At 41.7% G+C, this 27653-nt stretch overlaps 1 protein-coding gene across 3 annotated transcripts; it reads left to right on the plus strand.

The window, feature by feature from the left end:
• LOC112246692 (nexilin-like) lies at positions 1–27409 on the plus strand. 3 transcript variants are annotated; one of them, XM_024415180.1, is made up of 14 exons: positions 1–144; positions 8860–9436; positions 9894–10085; positions 10707–10791; positions 11060–11208; positions 14440–14637; positions 14882–15058; positions 19112–19300; positions 19511–19702; positions 23946–24143; positions 24997–25218; positions 25301–25492; positions 25653–26016; positions 26510–27409. In XM_024415180.1, the coding sequence occupies exons 2-14, from the start codon at positions 8906–8908 to the stop codon at positions 26521–26523; spliced, it is 2703 nt and encodes a 900-aa protein (XP_024270948.1). In that variant the 5' UTR covers positions 1–144; positions 8860–8905; the 3' UTR covers positions 26524–27409. The 3 variants fall into 3 exon arrangements, with proteins under 3 accessions (XP_024270948.1, XP_024270947.1, XP_024270949.1); XM_024415179.2 differs by lacking the exon at positions 26510–27409 and having other exon boundaries at positions 25653–26501; XM_024415181.2 differs by lacking the exons at positions 14882–15058; positions 26510–27409 and having other exon boundaries at positions 25653–26501.
• The last annotated feature ends 244 nt before the right edge of the window (positions 27410–27653 follow it).

Below are 27653 nucleotides of genomic sequence, written 5' to 3' on the forward strand. Positions count from 1 at the left end.
GTAACCTCACCCATTCAACTTTTAGTCGTGAACGCGGCGCAGGCATCTCCGTGCTTTGACAAATTGGGTTTTCTATACTTGACATTACATTACACTATCTGCACAGAAAAGTCATAAAATAAGGAGGATATTACACTGAAACAGGTAAAAATTTTCCTGCAAAACTTTAATTTAAGATAATGTGTGTTATGTGGATGTTAAAATTCACCTGTTGGGGAGAGTTTACATTTTGCCCCTCAATGGTTGATCTGGAAATTGAGATTTGTAACGTGAAGGAGAACATAATGCTATTCAGAAGACTAAGCAAAATTGAAAAGTGATATATTTCAGTCAGGCCTAGTTGACTTTGCTTTGCCATTCAGCTGTTTTATTTAGCTGTAAAATAAAAGATGATGATAGTTTGGTTTACTCCAGCGTAAAGGGGCAAACATGAGCAAACATCAAACAAAGACATTTTTATTTTTATTTTTTTATATTCACAGATTATTCTAGCAGCTTATCATGGTATTTAGTGGCAGCTGAGTGTACTATTAACCAAAAATAGGATTTGACTTGCCAGGCCTAAATGTATTGGTTAACATGATATAGCAGTTCAAGTTAATCTACACAAATCCTTGCATGAATTGTGCGCTCAAGAAAAGTATTTATGAGTGTAAATATATCAGGGTAATGCAATAGCCTGTAGATCATATTTAGGGTAATTAATACATTTAGATGATTTTTTACCAACCTATAAAGGTCATAATTGATACAGTAGGATACTTAAGTTAATATACCATATTGAAGTGCTTAAACAATACACTGTAAAAATAGAAAGTCTCCAAAATTCATAATTGTGTATTGAAACCATAAAAATGAAGGCACCTAAGCTGATATCTGATGTTTGGAGGATGTTTGAAGGTAAACCTAATGGAAGTGTTTAAGTACACAGAATGTGTTTTAAAACAGAAATGTAGTACTCTGAAACACCCAATGTGGTTGTTGAGGGCGGCAGGTATCCCAGCGGTTAAGCGTGTTAGGCCAGTAACCAAAAGGTTTCTGGTTGAAATCCCTGAGCCGGCAAGGTGTTCAAATCTGCTGTTCTGCCTTTTGAGCAAGGCACTTAACCCCACACAACTTCTGTTGTGGATGTTGATTAAGGCGATTAAGGCAGCTCCCCACACCTCTCTGGCTCAGAGGGGTAGGGTTGAATGCAGAAGATGCATTTCAACCTGAACATTCTTGTTTTTAAGACGTTTCAGTGCATGTAAAAGGCAGCATCAAAACACAAAACTTATGTTTCTTATACAGTCAATCGTTTAGAAAAGCAAATGGTTTATAAGGTGCTTCTACACCTGCATTGCTTGCTGTTTGGGGTTTTAGGCTGGGTTTCTGTCCAGCACTTTGAGATATCAGCTGATGTACGAAGGGCTATATAAATACATTTGATTTGATTTGATTTATAGCCTGAATATTGATTGATGGTAAGGGCCTATGAGGCAGTACATTTCGTAAAAGTTTGCCAACTCAACCACACAGCCACACTGTAAAAAAAAACAATACTGGAGTGAACTGAAATTGACAAGAAAAATAACCAACATATACTTAATAAAAATGTATGCAAGTCATGCAGAGCCCTTTCTCTAGCGGTAACGCACCCAGTTCAGGTCAGCCCTCCTCACCAATGACCGGGGTTAAAATCCCAACTCCAACCCTTCAATCTGTTTCTTTCACTCCCACTGTTTCTCCCACTATCTGTTTCCCCTCTGTCATTTCATAACTATCATAATACAAAAAATCCCATCAAAATCTCAGTTTAAACTAGAGCTATCATATATCAATCCACCACATCCTATGTCGTCCTTCCGCATTTACGGTGGGAGGTGGCCGTGAGACCATGAGACATCGCAAAAATCAGTCTTCTAACGAATACGTTTGTAGCTTTTGAACGGTTTGGCCTACAAATTATTATGGAAAAAGGAGACTCTCACGAACACGACGGTGTTCTCCGTTTTACTCTACCACCCTCACATCAGACTCATCTGAAGGTAACCCAGACAAACTAATGGATTGTGCCAACAAAAATAAGGGGTTAAATATGTGTCCAAAACAACAAAAATATTTCCTGAGTTTTCTTATATCTCCTAGATATAGGAAATACACGTCAAAACCTTATTCATTGTGATTCATTTTTTGACTGTCTTATTTGACTGAAGAGGCACAACGCTCGCTCACCATTCAACATTCTTAGTTTTATTAGATAAGTTTAAAGGATTGACATTTCGGCCTTCAATGGCCTTCTTCAGAATCCTTTTTTTGCCATTTATAAATGTGTTGTTCAATGCGTTTCTATGGGCTATAGTAGTAAAGGCCAAATTCAATATCATTTTTTTCTATACCTGAAGGAATCCTAACATTGAAAATGAAAAAGCTAAACAATGCATTCTTAAAACAATTCCATATGTTAACTTAGTACACCCTAAAATAAGGTAAATCCAACTTAATATGTTGCTCAAAATGTATCTTTCATGAGGATAACCAAAGAGAGAGACAATTGAGTGACTGAACTCATTGGAAGTCTGGTTTTAATCTCTTCAACGGTGTTGTATGCACGTTTGAAGAAAGAAAAGTATGTTTCTCCGTATATTAGTATTAAGCTTGTTGTGCCGTGAGGTGTAATAGATCATGATGAACGCATATCAAAACCATCAGACAAATGAAGTTCAATGAGGACAACATCCATTTCCACATTCATGCTTGGCAATGGAAAACACTAGTGCTGAATCTTTACTTCTTTCAGTTGAACCTGTAGTTACTGCTGGTGGTTCAAACAAACACTGTGCTTGACAGTGCCTGCTGAAGTGGTATATAATAGCAAAAGCATAAAACAATGTTAAACTTTAAGACACCAAGCAAAAGGATTTAATTCTGCACGTGACAGGATTCAAATCATCAGAATGCTGTTTGGAAGTTTAAGAGAGAGGAAACTGCACCAATTCTGCACTAAATTGGACTCGAAACACCAAAATAGGGTTTTCAACCTTTTCTGTTAGTGTTCCTAGTCCCTGGCAAGGTGTTGCACCATGTAACGTTTCAAAACATCCCAGGATGATGTTTTTCAAGTTTTGTCTCCTTCAAGTTGGTGGCAGCTCAGTTGCCCTAAAAAATTTTTTTTTAACAGTGTATTATAAAAATGCATGAAATTATATTATATTTTGGCAACGGCCTACAACTTCTTTGTAGAGAGATGGTGACTTGGACATTGTGTTTGCTTACTGTTTCCCCAAATTGTACCATTTTGTCCATTTGTGATTTGCACAGACACAATGTTGTGATAAAAAGGGTATATTAATTTAATTGATATGAATTATAGACTTTATTATCATGCCTGGTTATCACAGCTGGATTGAAGAGGGCAGTGCAGTCTGTTAACCAGCTCCACAGCTGTGACAGACGTTCTGAACCCAGTCTAATGATTAAATGGACAGAGGGAAACATAGCCAGTCGAGATAACCTCTTAGAAAGTAGTCTTGAGTTATTCATATTTTGGTAAAATCAAGTTAATTACCTGTTACTCTCTCTGTTCTCAACCTTCAGACTGGTAATCCACACCATCAACATCATAGTAGTTGTCGCAATCAAAGTAATTGCTGTGATATGTGCCAACGCAGCTGTTCATCTGGTGTGTAATGTGAGATTGATTTAACTCAAAGTCTAACTATACACTGTTAATTAAGTAGGCCTGTTGATCAACAAATCAACATTTGGTACATTTAGGTCTACCCTTCAAGTTTTCAATCCATGAATCAATGAAATCAATCAAATGTTATTTGATGGCCTGTCTCTTTTTATTAAGCACGTGTTAACCCCAAACCTCCCTGACTGTTTACTTCAGTATCATTACCAAGTGAATTGATGATAATACATTCTACATTTAGCTTACATTTCTAACACACTGATAAACAGTAACCTTTCTAGTGTCTGATGACTCTATGGCCAAATTATCTCTTGCTCGTCCGATTGTCTTGTACTAAGTCATGTACTAAGTCTAGTACTAAGTCTGGTACTGAGTCTGTTACTGAGTCTGTTACTGAGTCTGTTACTAAGTCTGGTACGAAGGCTGGTAATAAGTGTGGTACTAAGGCTGGTACTAAGGCTGGTATTAGGGCTGGTACTAGGGCTGGTACTAAGGCTGGTACTAAGGCTGGTACTAAGTGTGGTACTAAGTGTGGTACTAAGTGTGGTACTAAGGCTGGTACGAAGGCTGGTACTAAGTGTGGTACAAAGGCTGGTAATAAATCTGGTACTAAGTGTGGTACTAAGGCTGGTACTAAGGCTGGTACTAAGTGTGGTACTAAGGCTGGTAATATGTGCGTTACTAAGTCTGGTACAAAGGCTGGTACTAAGTCTTATGTTTTGTCAAGGGTCTGTTGGGTGACATGTGGCTACCGACCCTCTGTCCAACCGCATACCACTCATCAGAAATAGCCATGAACACATGGTCTGGACACACAAGCGGGCTATACTTAGTGTCCTGGCCCTGCATAATGTGCTGTGGCTCAGCATACTGAGGGGAGGAGGTGGAGGACGAGCACCCCTTTCCTTCCCCAAACTGCAGCAGCCATGAGGTGCCTGCCTCCCCAAACAGACACCCGCAAAACTCCAGCTGCTCTGCAAAAAATATGTATTCATCATGTGATATTCTGTAGGGTATCGATCAATCGCATGTATTTTATAGAGCTATTTTGCAGCAGTTATCACAAAGTGCTTCACAGTACACTTTGTTTGCTGTACAGTATAAATATATGTAGGGTACACTCTTAAGTTTGTCCCCATAGCGGAACCCTTTTTGGTGCTGGGTAGAACCCTTTCTAGAACCCTCTATGGATGGTTCTTCAAAGATCCCCTGATATATAATGAATAAAAATATAAACTCAATATGCAACAATTTCAAAGAATTTACAGAGTTATAGTTCATAGAAGGAAATCAGTCAAATGAAATAAATTCAGTAGGCCCTAGTCTATGGATTTTACATGACTTGGCAGGGTTGCAGCCATGGGTGGTCCTTGGAGGGCATAGGCCCACCCACTTGAAAGCCAGGCCCACCCACTGGGGAGTCAGGCCCAGCGAATCAGAATGAATTTTCACCAACAAAATGGCTTTGTTGCAGACATAAATACTTGTGTTGTGTGGAAAAAATTTACATTTTAAAGTGACCTTTTATTATCCCCAGCACCTGTGGAATCATGCTGTTTAATTAGCTTCTTGATTCACCACACTTGTCAGGTGGATTGATTATTTTAGCTAAGGACAAATGCTCACTAACAGGGATGTAAACATATTTGTGCACAAAATTTGAGAGAAATAAGTGTGAAAATTTGTGCAAGTGTGTAATGCTCGTCGAAATGGGTAGACCAAGGCACAGCATGATTTGGGTTCATCATAATTTATAGAATGTGAACCAGCAACAAAAACAATAAAGAGAAACAAACAAACGAACATACAGCCTTGTAGGGCTCAAAAGCAACAATACAAAAACAAGATCCCACAAACAACAGGTGGGAAAAGGCTACCTAAATATGATCCCCAATCAGATACAACGATAGATAGCTGCCTCTGATTGGGAACCATACCAGGCCAACATAGATATCTAAAAACTAGACTACACAGAGAAATAATAATCTAGAACACCCCCCCAGTCACACCCTGACCTACTCCACCATAGAAAATAAAGGCTTTCTATGGTCAGGACGTGACAAAGTGGAACATTTCTGGGATTTTTTTTTCAGCTCATGAAACATGGGCCAACACTTTACATGCTCCGTTTGTATTTTTATTCAGTGTAGTTCTGCCTAGAACCCGATATGAAAGGTTCTGCTTATAACCGTCTACGAAGGGTCCTACCAATAACCATTTTATCATCTAAAGATTATTCCTAGAACTGCTATGAATGGTTCCCCCAGCTTTATTAGCCTTTAAAATGTTATTATTTATGACAATAGATTATATACGTCATAAGGACTTTCTTTGAGGGCCTAGTTATACCCTAAGACAGTGGTGTTAGAGAAGATCCTGGTTGACAGGTCACATTAGGCCTGCAAATCACATTATGCTGGCTTGCAAAGTGACGTGTAATTCCCACTGGAATCCGGCCAGAGTTAGGATATCCAACAAGTGGAAATGTTAATCACCTGTAACTTGCATTCTGCATGACTACCAGGATAGAGAAGATTGAATACTGAGACTACCTCAATCATCTAAACTGGAAAAACCATCTCAGTAACAGGTCCAATAAATCAAATTACTAATAGATTGGATTATTTTTTACAAACTGTATATTTTTTAACCTTCCTGTAGCATAAAACTAATCAACCAATCAATGTACATGCAAAAGCACAGAGATTACCATAAAACAAACAATTCTGAAAATCTCCATGCAATAGAGCATCCTGGGAAATATTATAGTTGGTTTTATATAGAACCCTTCTTGCCTTCCAAAGAATCCTTCTTGCCTTCCAAAGAATCATCAAAGAACCCTGTATTCCATAAACAGTTCTTAGGATGTTAAAGGTTAAAGGTAGAACCCTTTGCCTTACAAAAAAACTCTTGTCTTCCAAAAAGGGTTCTTCAGATCAAAATGGTTGTTGGTAGAAACTTTTTGGAACCCTTTTTTTAAGAGTGTAGTGAAACAGATATTAAAAGTTACACACATTATTGAAGTCCATACATGTATAGGCTAGCTATTTACCACACCAGACTTCAGAAAGGGCACGACATAATATTTACTGGTAAAATTGTTGTCCTAGTTTTGCATTTGGTATAGGGCATTCAATAAACTCAATCTGAAGTTCATCATTGGGAGAAATATTTCACCATTATGTTGCCCGTCTTTGAGGAAAACCGAGGTGAATGAGACTACATTTTGCTAGTGTTTTTCTTTACAGTATGTTTCATGATGGGGCAGGGGAGCCTCATAAACATTTTGAAGGGATATACAGTGCATTTGTAAAGTATTCAGACCTCTTGACTTTTTCCACATTTTGTTTAAGTTACAGCCTTATTCTAAAATGGACTAAATCATTTCCCCCCTCATCAATCTACAAACAGTACCCCATAATGACAAATCAAAAACAGGTTTTTAGAAATGTTTGCTAATTTATACAACATTAAAAAAATGAAATATCACATAAGTATTCAGACCGTGACGTTAAGTGTTGTGGTGGAGTAACGAAAAGATTCCCTGTGTCTGTGACGCCCGCCGTTTGGTGCGACACAGACCCGGTCCCGAGCATGGTGAAACTGAGAAGCCACTGTCTGTCCTATTGAGTTTTGAAGCAGAGTATGAGGTAGCGGTGCTATCTAGTGGGGGAGCAGCCTTAGAAGTTGATGTTTCGGACAAAAATGATTCAAGGAAATGAAAATGGTATAACTTGAGAAGGCAAGAACGTGATTTACATCTCATTCGAAAAGTGTATATAAAGCATTTAGAAAATAATACATTTACATAAATATTTAGACCCTTTACTCAGTACTTTGTTGAATCATCTTTGGCAGCGATTACAGCCTCGAGTCTTCTTGGGCTTGGCACACCTGTATTTGGGGAGTTTCTCCCATTCTTCTCTGCAGATCCTCTCAAGTTCTGCCAGGTTGAATGGGGAGCGTCGCTGCACAGCTATTTTCAGGTCTCTCCAGAGATGTTCGATCGGGTTCAAGCCCAGGCTCTGGCTGGGCCACTCAAGGCCATTCAGAGACTTGTCCCGAAGCCACTCCTGCGTTGTCTTGGCTGAGGTCCTGAGCGCTCTGGAGCAGGTTTTCATCAAGGATCTCTCTGTACTTTGCTCCGTTCAATCATGCCTTGATCCTGACTAGTCTCCCAGCTGCTGAAAAACATTGCCACAGCATGATGCTGCCACCACCCTGCTTCACCATAGTGATGGTGCCAGGTTTCCTCCAGATGTGACGCTTGGCATTCAGGCCAAAGAGTTCAATCTTGGTTTCATCAGATCAGATCATCTTGTTTCTCATGGTCTGAGAGTTCTTTAGGGGGCATTTGGAAAACTCCAAGCGGGCTGTTATGTGCCTTTTACTGAGAAATGGCTTCCATCTGGCCACTCTACCATAAAGGCCTGATTGGTGAAGTGCTGCAGAGATGGTTGTCCTTCTGGAAGGTTATCCCATCTCCACAGAGGAACTCTAGATGTCTGTCAGAGTGACCATTGGGTTCTTGGTCACCTCCCTGACCAAGACCCTTCTCCGGTTGCTCAGTTTGGCCGGGTTGGCCAGCTCTAAGAAGAGTCTTAGTGGTTCCAAACTTCTTTCATTTAAGAATGATGGAGGCCATTGTGTTCTTGGGGACCTTCAAAGCTGCAGAAATGTTTTGGTACCCTTCCCCAGATCTGTGCCTCGACACAATCCTGTCTCAAAGCTCTATGGACAATTCCTTCGACCTGATGGCTTGGTTTATGATCTGACATGTACTGTCAACTGTGGGACCTTATACAGACAGGTGTGTGCCTTTCCAAATCATGTCCAATCAATTGAATTGACCACAGGTGGACTCCAATCAAGTTGTAGAAACATCTCAAGGATGATCAATGGAAACAGGATGCACCTGAGCTCAATTTTGAGTGTCATAGCAAAGGGTCTGAATACTTATGTAAATAAGTTATTTATGTTTTTTTTTCTCACTTTGTCATGATAGGGTATTATTGTGTGTAGATGAATACATCTAAGAATATGGCTGTAACATTTAAAAAATGTGGGAAAGGGAAAGGGTCTGATTATGAATAATAAATTATGAATAATACATGATTATGTGAAGAGAAAGATGTTTGTTGTTATTGTACCATACCATAATGGTGTTTTTATTTTTTTGACAGGTAACATTTGAAGAGGGCTCTGTTAATTTGTCAGCGTGGCGTGAACATGACTGAGGTAGCACAAAATATTGCTGATGTCGCACACGACATGACTGATGTGGCACATGATATGTGTGATGAAGCACACAAAATGAGTGATAAAGAGAACAACGACAACATGAACGAGTTGCATGGCCATGTGGCACACAAAGAGGACGATGTGGAACACGACAAGCATGATTTGGCACACAAAGACAATGAGGCATACAAAAATAACGATGTGTCCCATGACGAACATGATGAGGCACAAGAAAAGAATGAGGCGCACAGCGACAATGAGGAAGTTCACACCGAAGAGGATGAGGTTCGCACAGAGCCCGAGGAAGAGGAGGAGGAAGAAGATGAGGCACACGACAGGAATGATGTGGAGCACAAAGAAAATTATACAGTTAGGGACAAGGCAAGGCAAAGTTCAAGATCCAGGAAGGACAAGAACGATGTGGCACAAAATGGAGTGGCACATGACATGAACGATGAGTCAGAGAAAGAAGAGAAGGACCAGTCACAGAACGTATCTGAGGTGGCACTGAAACAAAAGGTGAGGCACGGCCCTGGGTGTTCATCTTTCTATCAACAGGTGAAATGGATATATGTGATATGTACTTTGCTTCTGGATAGATTTACCATTCAAAAGAGTCAATCTGAAGTGTAGCACATTGCTGAGTCAACCACACTAGGGCAGGGATGGGTAACTGGCCGGCTGCGGGCCCCCAAAAGGCTAGGGCCGGCTCTGACTACATGTGTGGGTAAGAATTTGGGTACGCAGACCTGCTAGCAACTGCGGCCCCTCATGATGAGTTCAGGTTCTTTGTGGCCCCCACCCCCATCAAAGTTGCCTATCCTTGTGTTAGGATTGACGGTCTGTAGATCTTTCATAATGTTTCTGTAACGTTCAGCTAAATAATACTATTCAAAACGTCTCTTTTAGATCTGAGAACCACACTCCTATATATGAACCTTTACAATTCATTTCTTGTATTTTCGTCTTACTCCAGAGACTTCTGCGCTCCAAAAAGCCGGTGGCCAGGAGCTACGTGCCCCAGATCGGTAAGGCTGACGTGAAGAACAAGTTTGAGGCCATGCAGAAGGCCAGGGAGGAGCGCAACAGTAGGAGGAGCCTAGAGGAGCACCAGAAAAGGAAGGAGCAGTACGTCAAGGAGAGAGAATACAACCGCAGGAAGCAACAGGTCGGAGGTCAAACACCGAGAGAGTTAACCCCAACTAACTGTGACCTGCATGGCATGGAGCACGAGCCTCAACAACAGCAGTGTGGGTGTACTGGAAAACTCATATCAGCATCATATCACTTTGCACAAAAAATCTCAGCGTTCTATTGAAATATCTTAACAATTATGTTATAGATGTGCTTGGTTTGTGCTTATGTCAATTTAGGGCAAACTTATACCCAAAACATGGGGATAATTCAGAACATACTAAATACATTTTCTATTTTACGCATGTTGTCCTTTATTAAAAGCTGTATCACAGGACACATTACAGTAAAACAAGCAACGTCTGATACAAGGGTGGAACACCGTGATACTCAGGAGGAGAGAAGAAAATGCCCTGTACTGTAGTAGCTAACTCTTAGAGACTGGATGCCTAAGTGTTGATCTCCCCCTATGTCACAACCGCATGATCCAATCAGAGGCCTCCCTGTGGGTCACATGCTCGTGCTATTTTACCAGATTAGGGCCTTGAGTACTTTCTGGGCCCAGCATGGCTCCTGAGGTGGCTAGCGTGCAGAGCAGATGATCCCAGATAAACCGGTAACCTCTCAGCAACGCTCTCCCTCTGATCCACCACAGATAAAAGAACTACTCGCCTCCAGTGATGAGGAGGAGGAGGTGAAGCCGGCCAAGGTAGAGAAATCCTACGTCCCCAAGATCACAGGTAGGAAATGGGGGGCAGGTGGGCTGGGAGAGGGCTGAGGAGGAGGGTGCTGTCCTTATCCTCATCTCACCCATTGGGTTGTATTCATTAGGCAACAAATGGAAGGAAACAGACTGAAACAGGGTGAGACTACCTGGACCTAACCAATAATTAACGCTCATTATCATGTCCATTGCAAACTGTGGTAAAACGTTGCGGGCCTAATGAACACGACCCTGGTGTTTGTACTGTGGTCTCATCATCAACATGTGGGGTCTACACTCTACAGGCAGTGTGAAGGGGAAGTTTGCCGAGATGGAGAAGCAGAGACAAGAGGAGGAGAGGAAGCGGATGGAGGAGGAGAGGAAGAAGCGCGCCGCCCAGGACATCATGGAGAAAGCGAAGATGCAGAAGGAGCTGGCCAAGAAAGCCGCAGAGGTAAGCTTGCGGGAATCCTTCGTTGGGCCAAAGGTAAACTGTAATGTAGCCTATAAGGGAAGCGGTACATCAGGGCTGGATTGCTCAATCGCTGCCCCCGATGAGGGACTGGCCTCCACCTCTGTGTAATCAGTCAGGTAATCCTCAACTGCCACCTGGATGATGTATTTTAAGTGCCGTTTGAAAGGCTAACAGTTGCTGCAAAGGACTTGAGTGGTGCTGCAATCCATTGCAGCTCTGAGAGCACATATCGTGTCTGATACAGTATATACTATCAGAGATACAGTACCGGTCAAAGGTTTTAGAACACCAACTCATTCAAGGGTTTTCTTAATTTTTACTATTACTATTTTCTACATTGTAGAATAATAGTGAAGACATCAAAACTATTAAATAACACATATGGAATCATGTATTAACCCAAAAATTGTTTAATTTAAAAAATTTTTTTATATTTGAGATTCTTCAGAGTAGCCACCCTTTGCCTTGATGACAGCTTAGCACACTCTTGGCATTCTCTCAACCAGCTTCATGAGGTAGTCACCTGGAATGCATTTAAATTAACAGGTGTGCCTTCTTAAAATAATTTATTTCCTTCTTAATGTGTTTGAGCCAATCAGTTGTGTTGTGACAAGGTAGGGGGGTATACAGAAGATAGCCCTATTTGGTAAAAGAGCAAGTCTATATTATGGCAAGAACAGCTCAAATAAGCAACCAGAAATGACAGTCCATCATTACTATCAAGTGCTATGATGAAACTGGCTCTCATGTGGACCGCCACAGGAATGGAAGACCCACAGTTACCTCTGCTGCAGAGGATAAGTTCATTAGAGTTACCAGCCTCAGAAATTGCAGCCCAAGTAAATGCTTCACAGAGTTCAAGTAACAGACACATCTCAACATCAACTGTTCAGAGGAGACTGTGTGAATCAGACCTTCATGGTCGAAATGCTGCAAAGAAATCACTACTAAAGGACACCAATAAGAAATGACATGCTTGGGCCAAGAAACACGAGCAATGGACATCAGACCAATGGAAATGTGTCCTTTGGTCTGGAGTCCAAATTTGATATCTTTGGTTCCAACCGCTGTATCTTTGTGAGACACGGTGTGGGTGAACGGATAATCTCCACATGTGTATTTCCCACCGTGAAGCATGGAGGAGGAGGTATTATGGTGTGGGGGTGCTTTGCTGGTGACACTGTCTGTGATTTAACCAGCATGGCTACCACAGCATTCTGCAGAGATGCGCCCTCCCATCTGGTTTGGCTTAGTGGGACTATCATTTGTTTTTCAACAGGTCAATGACCCAAAACACACCTCCAGGCTGTGTAAGGGCTTTTTGACCAAGAAGGAGAGTGATGGAGTGCTGCATCAGATGACCTGGCCTCCACAATCCCCCGACCTCAACCAAATTGAGATGGTTTGGGATGAGTCGGACCGCAGATTGACGGAAATACAGCCAACAAGTTCTCAGCATTTGTGGGAACTCCTTCAAGACTGTTGGAAAAGCATTCCAGGTGAAGCTGGTTGAGAGAATGCCAAGTGCGTGCAAAGCTGTCATCAAGGCAATGGGAGGCTATTTGACGAATTTCAAATATAAAATATATTTTGATTTCTTTAACACATTTATAGTTTTGATGTCTTCACTATTATTCTACAATGTAGAAATGGTCAAAATAAAGAAAACCCTTGAACGAGTAGGTGTTCTAAAACTTTTAATAGGTAGTGTATATCATATAAATCTTCAGATGTGTCATCACACAGCCTTCTTCAGATACAGGCCTTAGAATGTGCCATAAACTGAAATAGGCTGGCTGCTTAAGAAGCATTCAGCGCTGTGCATTAACACATTAAATGTTTAAAGCATCAAAGCATCCAGCGCTGTGCATTAAAGCTAGGCTAGTCTCTGCCACGGGCTTTCATCTCACCTTCGGTATGACGTGAGTGAAGCCTGGAAGACGAGTCTAATGCTAGGCTAGATGTAGTTGTAGCCATAACCAAACTAGATTGAAGCCAGTTCTTCATTACCAAATCGAGGTTGACCTAGATACAACAAGGTACTGGATGGTTACAAGTAATAACACATTTTTTGACATTTCAAATTTGTTCAAATTTATAGTGCAAATTTCAAGTATACAATAGAAAACATTAATGTTATTATTTCAAATTCAATTGAAATACACCTGCTAATACACCTGTGGCACCTGCTAACCTTTGCGTGCCATTTCAGGATCACTCTAATGAATATGTTAATGACCTTGTACTAGATAGGGAATTACATAGTACTTAGTACTACTAGACTAATTCTAATGTAATTAAATTAAAGGAAGAGTGGTACTGAATGTACTTTCTATCTTGGCACAGGGCAATTACAGAGATGTTCCAATATAGTTACTCTGACAAAGCCTATTGAAAGGGTTTCCTTTTTGTGGAAATACATTTGGTTTGGCTGTGGATGGACAGGCTGCATGGATATTGTCTGTTTATATTCAGTGCTTACTGTTCACACAGTGTTGTTATTAGTTCTACTCCACTGAATTGGAGTCATTTGTCTCTTGAACATGATGAAAGCTGGATAAACCCATCTCTTCATTGTCTCCTTTCACTGCAACCTACTGCATGTACCTATACTGTAAAAGTTAGTGAAAACTTGGGGAATTCTTCCTGGTTTATTGAGCCTGGGAGGTAGCTTCATTCGGAGCCAGTACTGACTGAGTGGGATAGAAACAACTGGGCTAATGAGTTCTACTGCTGCTGCTTGAGTCACAGACACTGCCGGGTATAGACAGCATGTGACTGGTAAATGTTTCCCACACCACTGACTGTCTAAATTAGCCCCTGCTTCCTAGCTAGCTGACCGAATTAGACTCTCCTATCTTAGGGCTGACGTTCACTGACAGGTCTACTGCAAATGTTGGCCATTACCAAAAGAACGTTCTCCTTCGAGGCCTATCTTCTGTGTGTGCGTGCGTGTGTGTGTGTATTTTGTTTGTGGGGATTTTATTTTTTATTTGAGAGGTATCAACTAATAATTTCATAATGTATAACATAGGTTTAGTCCATTACTTGAATAAACACGACCACTTTAGCATTTGTAAAGTTCACAGACCAGGAAATGGTTTGTTTTGTTGATGTTTGATGTGCTAAATGAAGTACTGTCTTGTCTTATCGTATCTTATGTTATTGTAATTTACTCTTCTAACAATGGCTTTTGTCCATTTATGTCAGGAGGGAGATGACACCATCCTGGTCCGTGTGGTGCCGGCAAAGCTGTCACGACCTCCAGGCAGGATCAAGATGAACTTTGAGGACCTGGAGAAGAACCGCGAGGAAGAGCAGAAGAAGAGGACAGAGGAGGAGAAGAAGAAGCGCTACAACGAGAACAGGCTCTCCTTCCGCGAGGCCAAGCGGAGCTCGGTCGTCCAGGTGAGCTGAGGAGAACCTCTCCCATAGGCTTCGGCAGGACTGGCAGCATAGCTGTTTCTAGAAATTCAATATTTCAGGAAAGCCATTATATCTGTGTCAATACTTCATGGTAGTCTAGGTGTAGATTGAGCATAGGTGTTTCTAGGAAAATCTAATATTTCATGAAAGCTATTATATTCTGTCTGTGTCAATACTTCATGTGGATATCATGGTCTCTGATGTAGACTGATTGTGTCAATACCAGGATGAGGACGAGGAACAGCCCACAGAGAAGGAGCAGGTGACTCCTGGGAAGCTAAAAATGACATTTGAGGAGGCTGAGAAGGAGAGGCAGGAATGCCTGAGAAAGCAGGCAGAGAGGGAGGCTAAACGACGTCTGCAGGACGAGAAGAAAGCCTTTGAGGAGGCCAAGTTGGAAATGGTGACTGATCTGATAAAATATCTTATTCACTTATTAGCACATCACATTTCAATGTCCTGTTCTTTCCTTGTGAGAGCTGAGATACAGTATTTCAGTGCTAGATCAACCTTGGAGGTAAATTAGCAGTGGCATTCCGTGTCAACCCTGCACATTCCCTTCGCAAACCCTTCCATTCAGTGCTTTCCTCTTGTGCTTTTGAAGTTGACTTGTGCTGTCTTTGATAATACTTTTAAAAAATGTATCTGTCAGAGCTTGAATGTTGTGGTGTAATGGAAACTCAGCAAAAAAAGAAACGTCACCTTTTCTGGAACCTGTGTTTCAAAGATAATTAGTAAATATCCAAATAACTACGCATATCTTCATTGTAAAGGGTTTAAACACTGTTTCTCATGCTTGTTCAATGAACCATAAACAATTAATGAACATGCACCAGTGGAATGGTCGTTAAGACACTAACAGCTTACAGACGGTAGGCGCCTAAGACAGAGTTACAGGGAGACAGGATGGACAGCTGATCGTCCTCACAGTGGCAGACCACGTGTAACAACACCTGCACAGGATCTGTACATCTGAACATCACACCTGCGGGACAGGTACAGGATGGCAATAACAACTGCCGAGTTACACCAGGAACGCATAATCCCTCAATCAGTGCTCAGAATGTCCGCAACAGGCTGAGAGAGGCTGGACTGAGGGCTTGTAGGCCTGTTGTATGGCAGGTCCTCACCAGACATCACCGTCAACAAACGTCACCTATGGACACAAACCCACCATCACTGGACCAGACAAGACTGGCAAAAAGTGCTCTTCACTGGTGAGTCGCGGTTTTGTCTCATCAGGGGTGATGGTCGGATTTGCATTTATCGTCAAAGGAATGAGCGTTATCGGCAGACTTAACAGCCTTGGTTTCTCAAATGACTGCCTCGCCTGGTTCACCAACTACTTCTCAGACAGAGTTCAGTGTGTCAAATCGGAGGGCCTGTTGTCTGGACCTCTGGCAGTCTCTATGGGGGTGCCACAGGGTTCAATTCTCGGACCGACTCTTTTCTCTGTATACATCAATGATGTCACTCTTGCTGCTGGTGAGTCTCTGATCCACCTCTACGCAGACAACACCATTCTGTACTTCTGGACCTTCTTTGGACACTGTGTTAACTAACCTCCAGACGAGCTTCAATGCAGTACAACTCTCCTTCCATGACCTCCATCTGCTCATAAATGCAAGTAAAACTAAATACATGCTTTTCAACCGATCGCTGCCAACACCTGCAGGGAATCTCAATGCTGTGTTTTACAGGGAAGATATCCTCCTCCCTCATGTGGTACCCTTTCTGCTGGCTCATCCTGACATGACCCTCCAGCATGACAACGCCACTAGCCATACTGCTCGTTCTGTGCATGATTTCCTGCAAGACAGGAATGTCAGTGTTCTGCCATGTCCAGTGAAGAGCCCGGATCTCAATCCAATTGAGCACGTCTGGGAGGATCGGAGGGTTGGATCGGAGGGTGAGGGCTAGGGCCATTCCCCCCAGAAATGTCCGGGAACTTGCAGGTGCCTTGGTGGAAGAGTGGGGTAACATCTCACAGCAAGAACTGGCAAATCTGGTGTAGTCCATGAGGAGGAGATGCACTGCAGTAATTAATGCAGCTGGTGGCCACACCAGAAACTGACTGTTACTTTTGATTTTGACACCCACTTAGTTCAGGGACACATTATTAAATTTCTGTTAGTCACATGTCTGTGATACTTGTTCAGTTTATGTCTCAGTTGTAGAATCTTGTTCATACAAATATTTACACATGTTAAGTTTGCTGAAAATAAACTCAGATGACAGTGAGAGGATGAGTTTAGTTATAGGAATGTAGTTATTCAGGTTAAAATAGTATCATAAACATTGCATACCGTCCTTAATTAAAACTATGCACCACATGTCCCCTTTCTGAAAAGTGTACTGTAACTATACACATCTGTCAGAACTTTCATAATGTGTATAGTATAGTTGTCACGTTCGTTGGAATAATGGTCGGACCAAGGCGCATGTAGATGTATGTAGAGTTCCACATAATTATTAAAGAAAGTGAAACTTAGCAAAGACAAAAAATAAAATAAACAATAAACTAACAACAAACCGTGACTACCGAGATGCTACATGCAATAACTCAAAACATAAACAATATCCCATAACCCACAGGTTGAAAAAATGCTACTTAAGTATGATCCCCAATTAGAGACAACGATAGCCAGCTGCCTCTAATTGGGAATCATACCAAAACCCCAACATAGAAAAAACAACCTAGAACCCCACATAGAAAATATAAACCAGACTAACCCACCAGTCACGCCCTGACCTACTCCACCATAGAAAATAAAGGCTCTCTATGGACAGGACGTAACAATAGTTCTAAAGGTTATTTAGTCAACTCCTTCATTAGGGTTCTGAATCTCCTTTGGGGATTGAACCTGTGTTGTAATTGTGGTTGTTGTTGTTGTTGTTATTGTGGTGGTTGTGGTTGTAGTTGTTTTTATTACTGTGTTCTAACCACCTGAGCTATCCAGTGCTTTGCAAAAGTATTCTTCCCCCTTGGCGTTTTTCCTATTTTGTTGCATTATAACCTGTAATTTAAATGGATTTTTATTTGGATTTCATGTAATGGACATACACAAAATAGTCCAAATTGGTGAAGTGAAATGAAAAAAAGAACTGGTTTCAAAAATGTTTTAAAAATTTAAAAACGAAAAGTGGTTTGTGCATATGTATTCACCCTTTTGCTTTGAAACCCCTAAATAAGATCTGGTCCAACCAATTACCTTTGGAAGTCACATAATTAGTTAAATAAAGTCCACCTGTGTGCAATCTAAGTGTCACATGATTTGTCACATGATCTCAGTATATATACACCTGTTCTGAAAGGCAACACCACTAAGTAAGGGGCACCACCATGCAAGCGGCACCATGAAGACCAAGGAGTTCTCCAAACAGGTCAGGGACAAAGTTGTGGAGAAGTACAGATCAGGAGCACCATTAAATCCATTGTAAAACAATTGAAAGAATATGGCAACACAACAAATCTGCCAAGAGAGGGCCGCTCACCAAAACTCACGGACCAGGCAAGGAGGGCATTAATCAGAGAGGCAAAAAGAGATCAAAGATAACCCGGAAGGAGCTGCAAAGCTCCACAGTGGAGACTCCCCAAACATATGGAAGAAGGTACTCTGGTCAGATGAGACTAAAATTGAGCTTTTTGACCATCAAGGAAAATGCTATGTCTGGCGCAAACCCAACACCTCTCATCACCCTGAGAACACCATCCCTGCAGTGAAGCATGGTGGTGGCAGCATCATGCTGTGGGGATGTTTTTCATCGGCAGTGACTGGGAAACTGGTCAGATTTGAAGGAATGATGGATGGTGCTAAATATAGGGAAATTCTTTAGGGAAACCTGCTTGTTTTCCAGAGATTTAATCTGGGACGGAGGTTCACCTTCCAGCAGGACAATGACCCTAAGCATACTGCTAAAGCAACACTTGAGTGGTTTAAGGGGAAACATTTAAATGTCTTAGAATGGCCTAGTCAAAGCCCAGACCTCAATCCAATTGAGAATCTGTGGTATGACTTAAAGATTGCTGTACTCCAGAAGAACCCATCCAACTTGAAGGAGCTTGAGCAGTTTTGCCTTGAAGAATGGGCAAAAATCCCAGTGGCTAGATTTGCCAAGCTTATAGAGACATACCCCAAGAGACTTGCAGCTGTAATTGCTGCAAAAGGTGGCTCTACAAAGTATTGACTTTGGGGGTGTGAATAGTTATGCACGCTCAAGTTTTCTGTTTTTTTGTCTTATTTCTTGTTTGTTTCACAATAAAAAATATTTTGCATCTTCAAAGTGGTAGGAATGTTGTGTAAATCAAATGATACAAACCTAAAAAAATATATTTTAATTCCAGGTTGTAAGGCAACAAAATAGGAAAAATGCCAAAGGGTTGAATACTTTCGCAAGCCACTGTATTTCCCTAGCCTTGGGCCTGGTGTGACTTTGGAACTCTATGTACTTGCAGGGAGAAGATGAGGAGGACTCACAAGGAGCTCAAGGCGAGAGAGACGTCATCCAGCCTGGTAAACTGAGGTTGAGCTTCGAGGAGCTTGAGAAACAGAGGGTAGAGAATGAACGCAAAGCAGCAGAGGTTGAATACAAGAGACGAATGGAAGAGGAGAGGAAGGCTTTCGCCGAGGCCAGGAAAAGCATGGTCAGTGAGTGTGATGTGATGGTCACTTCGCCTTGCCCCATATCTGTTTGGGCTGTCTTGCCAGCTCCTATGCCAAACGTCCAGCACAAACAGATCTGGGACCATCAATATAATCACTGTCTTTACAGCTCCTTTTTTATGTTTAATATTTAGAGCCCCGAGATGTCAGACACTAGTTTGAGTTCTCTTGTCGTTGTCCTCCTTCTCCAGATAGTGGATGACGATGACGAGGTGTTGATGGCCATGCTGAACCTGGAGGGCAGCAAGCCAGGGAAGCTGTGTGTCAGCTTCGAGGACAAGGAGCGTCAGAGGAGAGAGGCGGAGGAGAAGAAAGCGGAGGAGGAGGCCAAGAGGAGGCTGGAGGAGGAGAAGAGGCTCTTCGCAGAAGCCCGCAAGAATATGGTAGGACTGGGTAACATAACCATAGAGATCCTACAATTTACTAGTGTAATTTGGTATCCTAGCAACATGACAAAAAAATCTGCCATCTTGGTCAGGGAAACGTTCATTTTAGAAGTGGATCAAATATGGTATAACTATCGTATAAAACAATACATTTGTGAATTATAGGATCTCTATGAACATACCTCTGCAGGCAGCACCAGCATGTAGCAAATGAAGCCCTGCGCTAACACGTCGACTGAAGTAGGCTAAGTTCAGAAGAAGCATGTGAAAAGATTGAAATTATTTTTATTACTCATCATGAATAGAGCCATAGTGAGTAATGTTTCATGATGTCTATATGTAGGCTTTATGAAGTGCTTTTGAATACTTCATTATCCTTTCATAAGTTAAGAAGTTATAGTGTTAACACTTGAAGAGTTGTTCTTTAATTTATTACTATAATTTATTTTGTGTATCATTTTTGGGGGGGGGGGATTTTACCCCCTTTCTATCCCCAATTCCAATCGTGTCTTATCGTTAGCACTCCCCAACGTGCTCGGAAGATGAAGGTCGAGTTATGCGTCCCCCGAAACATGACCCGCCAAACCGTGCTTCTTAACACCTGCCCTTCTTAACCCGGAAGCCAGCCACACAAATGTGTCGGAGGAAACACTGTTCACTTGATGACCAAGGTCAGCCTGCAGGCACCCGGTTCTCCACAAGGAGTCGCTAGAGTGCGATGAGCCAAGTAAAGCCACCCCGGCCAAACCCTCCCCTAACCAGGACGATGCTGGGTCAATTGTGCACCGTCCTATGGGACTCACGATCACGGCTATTTGTGATACAGCCCGGGATCGAACCAAAGTCTGTAGTGCCTTAGACCGCTGCCCCACTCGGGAGCCCACTATTATTTATTTTTTATATGAATTAAGTTTATTTCACGAAGCACATATAACAGTGTCATAAGCGCATCTTAAAGTGTCAATACAAAACTTGACCTTTTTTTAAAATAAACTCTAATGTCAACTAGAATGACAGAGTTATGACTTGCCTGTCACGACCTATATATTGAACAACACTTGAAGTGTTACTGTTATGGTTGATTTAAAGTGTGACCAATGTTTCTTCAATCTACCGAAAACTAACGGCAATATTAACATTTGAGTTAGGCTGTATTTAGTATAGGAACTCAATCTATAATTGGACTCTAATTGGACATGGATTAATCATACATGATGATGTAACGTTACTGTTCAAACTCAAATGGTACACTTGCAATTGCTGTTCCTACCTTCAAAATGATCTCCTTAAAGAGCTCCCTGGATCTAGAAAAATCTAAGACTTCATATCGAGATATTTTCGCTTTCAAATGACAATTGTATTTGTCCACTGACTAAGAAGAAATAATAGTGATTGCCATGAAATGCTAATACTGTAAGTTCTTACTGTAAATACAAGGTTGTGAATGGATGGCTCTTTATCATGTGTGTCCTGCTTATTCTGACTCTGATTCTACCTGATTCTACAAGGACAATGAAAGGCTTCTACTGTCACGTTCTGACCTTAGCTCTTTTATTATGTATTTGTTTTAGTATGGTCAGGGTGTGAGTTGGGTGGGTTGTCTATGTTCCTTTTTCTATGTTTTGGGATTTCTGTGTTTGGCCTGATATGGTTCTCAATCAGAGGCAGCTGTTTATTGTTGTCCCTGATTGAGAACCATATTTAGGTAGCCTGGTTTCACTTTTGAGTTGTGGGTGATTATTTTCCTGTTTAGTGTTTTTTGTCATTCACCTTACGGGACTGTTCGTTGGTCGTTTATTGTTTTGTTCAGTGTTCTATTACTTAATTAAAAGACATGAACACGACCTCCCGGGTGGCGCAGTGGTTAAGGGCGCTGTACTGCAGCGCCAGCTGTGCCATCAGAGTCCCTGGGTTCGTGCCCAGGCTCTGTCGCAACCGGCCGCGACCGGGAGGTCCGTGGGGCAACGCACAATTAGGTAGGGATGTCCTTGTCTCATTGCGCACCAGCGACTCCTGTGGCGGGCCGGGCGCAGTGCGCGCTAACCAAGGTTGCCAGGTGCACGGTGTACCCTCCGACACATTGGTGCGGCTGGCTTCCGGGTTGGATGCGCGCTGTGTTAAGAAGCAGTACGGCTGGTTGGGTTGTGTATCGGAGGACACATGACTTTCAACCTTCGTCTCTCCCGAGCCCGTACGGGAGTTGTAGCGATGAGACAACTACATCAATTGGATCAATTGATGATCAACTACATCAATTGGATACCAAGAAATTGGGGAGAAAAAGGGGTAAAAAATAAATAAAAAGATATGAACACTTACCATGCTGCGCTTTGGTCCTCACCTTCTTCCACCAATGACCATTACATCTACCTTATTATTATAGAATGAGTTAAAGATATTCATGTCATTCAAAAGCTTTTTACAGGATCATCTGATGAGAAATTCAATGTAATTTGGTGCAGTAGCTTTTCTGTTCAATGTGATTATGTTGCTTTATCTTTGCTTTTCATCCGGTACTTCATTGTTTGTGTTTCATTGTGGGAGGGTTTAGGTGGTGTGTTAATTTGTTATTGGAAGCTGATATGATGCAATGATCGATTTAGGATTAAAGATTGTGATGTTGGTGCTAGAGGGGATAGATGCTTTTTCTAGTTGTTTGTAAATTAATTTGGACATAATGTTTCTGCCACCGTCTCTTATGACCAAAAAGAGCTTCTGGATATCAGAATAGTGATTACTCACCTCAAACTGGATGAAGATGTTTTATTTAACGAGTCAGATTCAAAGGATTCCAGAACAGGCCCAAATCCCCGTCATTCGCAAGAAGAGGAGACGCCGATACAGGGGACACTGATCCATGTGCCTTGTGAGAATTCGTCGGCAAGTGGGTAACCCGCCTCTACCATCTGTCCTGTTGGCCAAAGTGCAATCATTGGACAATAAACTGGATGAGCTCCGTTCGAGACTTTCCTACCAACGGGACATTAAAAACTGTAATATCTTATGTTTCACTGAGACATGGCGGAAATATGTAAAATATACAGTTGGCTGGGGTTTCTAAGCATCGGCAGGACAGAACAGCTATGTTCGGTAAGACGAGGGCTGGGGTGTGTGTCTATTTGTCAATAACAGCTGGTGCAAGAAATCTAATATTAATGATGTATCTAGGTTTTGCTTGCCTGAGGTAGAGTACCTCATGATAATCTGTAGACCACACCATTTACCAAGAGAGTTTTCATCTATATTTTTGTAGCTGTCTATTTACCATCACAAACTGTTGCTGGCACTAACACCACACCTAATGAGCTGTATAAGATCATAATCAAACAAGAAAATGCTCATCCAGAGGCGGAGCTCCCAGTGGCTGGGGACTTTAATACAGGAAAACTTAAACCAGTTTTACCTCATTTCTACCAGAATGTCACATAAACAACCAGAGGGGAAAAAAACTCTAGACCAACTTTACTCCACACACAGAGACGCATACAAAGCTCTCCATCATCCTCCGTTTGGAAAATCGGACCATAATTCTATCCTCTGATTCCTGCTTACAAGCAAAAACTAAAGCAGGAAGTACCAGTGACTCGCTCAATATGGAAGTTGTCAGATGACGCAAATGCTAAGCTACAGGACTGTTTTGCTAGCACAGACTGGAATACAGTATGTTCCGGGATTCATCCGATGGCATTGAGGACTAAAAATTGTCAACGACTCCAGCCACCCTAGTCATTGACTGTTCTCTCTGCTACCGCACGGCAAGCGGTACCGGAGCGACAAGTCTAGGTCCAAAAGCTTCTACCCCCAAACCAGAACACTGCTGAAAAGTTAATCAAATGGCTACCAGGACTATTTGCGCTGACCCCCCCCCTTTTTTACACTGCTGCTACTCACTGTTTATTATCTATGCATAGTCACTTTACCCCTACCTACAGCACATGGACATATTACCTCAATTACCTCGACTAACTTCTACCCCTTCACATTGATCAGGTACTGATATCGCCTGTACATAGCCTTGTTATTGTTATTTTATTGTGTACATTTTTTTATGATTTTTACTTTAGTTTATTTAGTAAATATTTTCTTAACTCTTATTTTTGTTTGTTAAGGGCTTGTAAGTAAGCATTTCACTGTAAGGTTGTTGTATTTGGGGCATGTGACAAACAAACTTTGATTGGATTCTAATTGGTTTATTGTGAGATTGTCAATGACACCATGCTCTGTGTTTGTGTGCCGGTAGGTGCTAGATGAGGACGAGGACGGAATGGTCAAGAGCGACTCCCAGGAAGCATTGCACCCTGGAAAACTGGAGATGAACTTTGAAGAGCTGCTAAAGCAGAAGGAGGAAGCCGATAGGAGGTGCAAAGTGGCGGCGCGCAAGATGAAAATGGAGCAGGAGAAACAGGAGTTTGAACAGCTCAGACAAGAGATGGGAGAGGTCAGTCATCAACATGGTATCAGTCTCACAATGCTGTTAAAGACCCACGTGGGAAGTCTTATGGATATTGGCATGGAACTACCAACTGTAGAGATTGATAACAAGTTGAGGAGAACCAGGGGCCATACAGTGGGGCAAAAAAAGTATTTAGTCAGCCACCAATTGTGCAAGTTCTCCCACTTAAAAAGATGAGAGAGGCCTGTAATTTTCATCATAGGTACACTCCAACTATGTCAGACAAAATGAGAAAAAAAATCCAGAAAATCACATTGTAGGATTTTTAATGACTTTATTTGCAAATTATGGAGGAATGGGCCAAAATACCAGCAACAGTGTGTGAAAACCTTGTGAAGACTTACAGAAAACATTTGACCTCTGTCATTGCCAACAAAGGGTATATAACAAAGTATTGAGATAAACTTTTGTTATTGACCAAATATTTATTTTCCACCATAATTTGCAAATAAATTCACAAAAAATCCTACAATGTAATTTAACTGGATTTTTTTTCTAATTTTGTCTGTCATAGTTGAAGTGTACCTTTGATGAAAATTACAGGCCTCTCTCATCTTTTTAAGTGGGAGAACTTGCACAATTGCGGCTGACTAAATAATTTTTTGCCCCACTGTATTTATAAAGTATGTCTGGGTAGGAGTGCTGATTTAGGAATAGTTTAGCCTTTTATACCATAATCACAAGATAACATTGACCTGATCCTAGATCAGCACTCTTACTCTGAGACACTTGATGCATACAGCCTAATTTCCTATGTGTTGAAATTATTAGGCCTATGCTTCTGTTTTGTCTGTATCCTCAAAACTAATCTTATCACTATATGTGTTTCTCTCCTAAGGATGTGGTGAATGAGAGCTCTGATACAGTAAGTAAGGAGTATGAGGAGCTGAAGAAACTCAAGAGGACCGGCTCCATCCAGGCCAAGAACCTCAAGTCCAAGTTTGAGAAGATCAAGCAGTTGAAAGACGAGGAGGTCCAGAAGAAGATTGAGGATGTGAGAGCAAAGAGAAAGGCTGTAGATGAGGAAATCAAAGAGAGGGAAGAAGAGAGGATCCAGGAGGTATATATTTTAGCATGATCCTTCAGAATCGCGTTTGAACTCCAAACGCGTCAGTCTGTATCATGTTATGCTGTTTTTTCAGGATGATGATGAAGGCAAAAAGGACACAGAGAAAGGGGCTGAGGAGGCTCCGTTCAGACAGAAGGTGGACATGCGCGCACGGTTTGAACAAATGGCCAGAGCCAGAGAGGAGGAGGAGAAGAAGAGGGTGGACGAACAGAAGCTTCAGAGGATGCAGTTCGAACAGCAAGAGATTGACGCCGCTCTCCAAAAAGTAAATCCCTCTTTCATCGGGTTCAATCATCGGGTTTCTCGTTGTTAAACAGTTGAAAACGTCCCTGACTCGCATGACATTCTAAAAACGCATGACAGTTCAGTGGAGGGAGGGTTTCCAAAAATAAAAAATGTGATATCATGTGTCATATCTTTGTCAGAAAAGGGAAGATGAGGAGGAGGAAGAGGGAAGCATCATCAATAGCTCAGCAGCCTATGAGGATGAGGAGGACCACGCCAGGTCGGGGGCTCCGTGGTTTAAGAAGCCCCTGAAGAACCAATCGGTAGTGGATGCCGAGCCAGTGCGGTTCACGGTGAAGATCACTGGGGAGCCCAAGCCGGAGGTGACCTGGTGGTTTGAGGGGGAGATGCTCCAAGACTGTGAAGACTATCAGTACATAGAGAGAGGAGAGACATTCTGCCTCTACCTGCCAGAGACCTTCCCAGAGGACGAGGGAGAGTACATGTGCAAAGCTGTCAACAGCAGAGGCACCGCTGCCAGCACCTGCATCCTAACGATAGAAAGTAAGCAATCTTCCATCTGACTGTCACTACATGTCTGCATGATGCCACTTCCTGATTTGGTTTTCTGATCTTTCTATGATTGGATGGGATCGCATGCTCCTCCTCCTGATCTTCTTAAGATTGGATGGGATCGCATGCTCCTCCTCCTGATCTTCCTAAGATTGGATGGGATCGCACGCTCCTCTTCCTGATCTTCCTAAGATTGGATGGGATCGCACGCTCCTCTTCCTGATCTTCCTATGATTGGATGGGATCGCATGCTCCTCTTCCTGATCTTCCTAAGATTGGATGGGATCGCACGCTCCTCTTCCTGATCTTCCTATGATTGGATGGGATCGCACGCTCCTCTTCCTGATCTTCCTATGATTGGATGGGATCGCATGCTCCTCCTCCTGATCTTCCTATGATTGGATGGGATCGCATGCTCCTCTTCCTCATCGGCTTGGTTCAGTTTCAGCCGTGTGTAATCCCATCTTCTGTTTCTCTCTTACAGCTGATGACTACTGATGCTCTACTTTTTTCTGGAACTTTCCCTGTCTCTCTCACTCCTTTTGTAAAACTTCATCCCTCGTGGTAGGGCCAAAAAGAGGAGGAAACAGCATTATGCTCTCCATTCCGTCTCGGGATACACACAACATGAAAAGTGTTTACGTATCGCTCATCATTCATCAATAAAGCTGCAATCCCTTTCAGTATTACGTTTAGGATGAAATCTGTGCCAAATCACATATTGATCCCCTGAGTGATTGCTGTCACGAATGATGTTCAGATTGATTTTGTGATCATAACATCATATATCAAGGCTGTTCAACTCTGATCCTGGAGGGCTGAAACGCTTCTGGTTTTCATCCTCTCCTTCTAATCAGGGACTAATTCAGACTTGGGACACCAGGTGAGTGCAATTAACTACTAGGTAGAAGCAAAAAACTGAAATGTTTTGGCATTCCAGGACTGGAATTGAATAACACTGTCATAAATCATAACATCTTTGCATCAGGGAAAGTCTCCCTTCAAAGGTAACATTTCAGAAAGTTCCATTTGAGAATATGGTGCAACCCAATTTAAAGCCTAATGAAATACCTGTAAAATAGACACAGCAGTATGCATTGCACAGTTAATTTGCAGAATTGGTTACGAATAAAATAATGATCTAATTAGGATTTTTTGTTTCTTTTCATTTTTAATATTTGAATAATTATCTGAAAGGTTTGGTTGTAATGTACACTTAGATTTTTCATATCCCAAAAGTATTTTTCACATTGAGTTAAAGTACAACTCTACAGGAAATTGATTATATAATTGTCTTGGACACTGTTGTATGGCTTGAAATACAGTATAGTGACATGTTTGTGATATGTTTATTTAAAGTTTTAATAAAAAGTGCTAAATACTAGTCTCTTTGTAACTGTTCTATCATCTTTATAAAACATTAGCTACTGAAACTTAAATGTATGGAGGGGTGTATTTTATTACAATGTAAGGCAGTTCGACAGACAGTTGACAATAGACTCTATTTTCAGCTGCACCTTTTTCATGGTACACACTGTATCTTTAATTAACATGGATCAGCGGTAGGTGTATGTAATATACATGTAACTGCAAAAAAAAGGAAACACCCATTTAAAGTGTCTTAATAA

The sequence above is a fragment of the Oncorhynchus tshawytscha genome, linkage group LG06 (assembly GCF_018296145.1).
Source record: "Oncorhynchus tshawytscha isolate Ot180627B linkage group LG06, Otsh_v2.0, whole genome shotgun sequence".
Taxonomy (NCBI): Eukaryota; Metazoa; Chordata; class Actinopteri; order Salmoniformes; family Salmonidae; genus Oncorhynchus; species Oncorhynchus tshawytscha.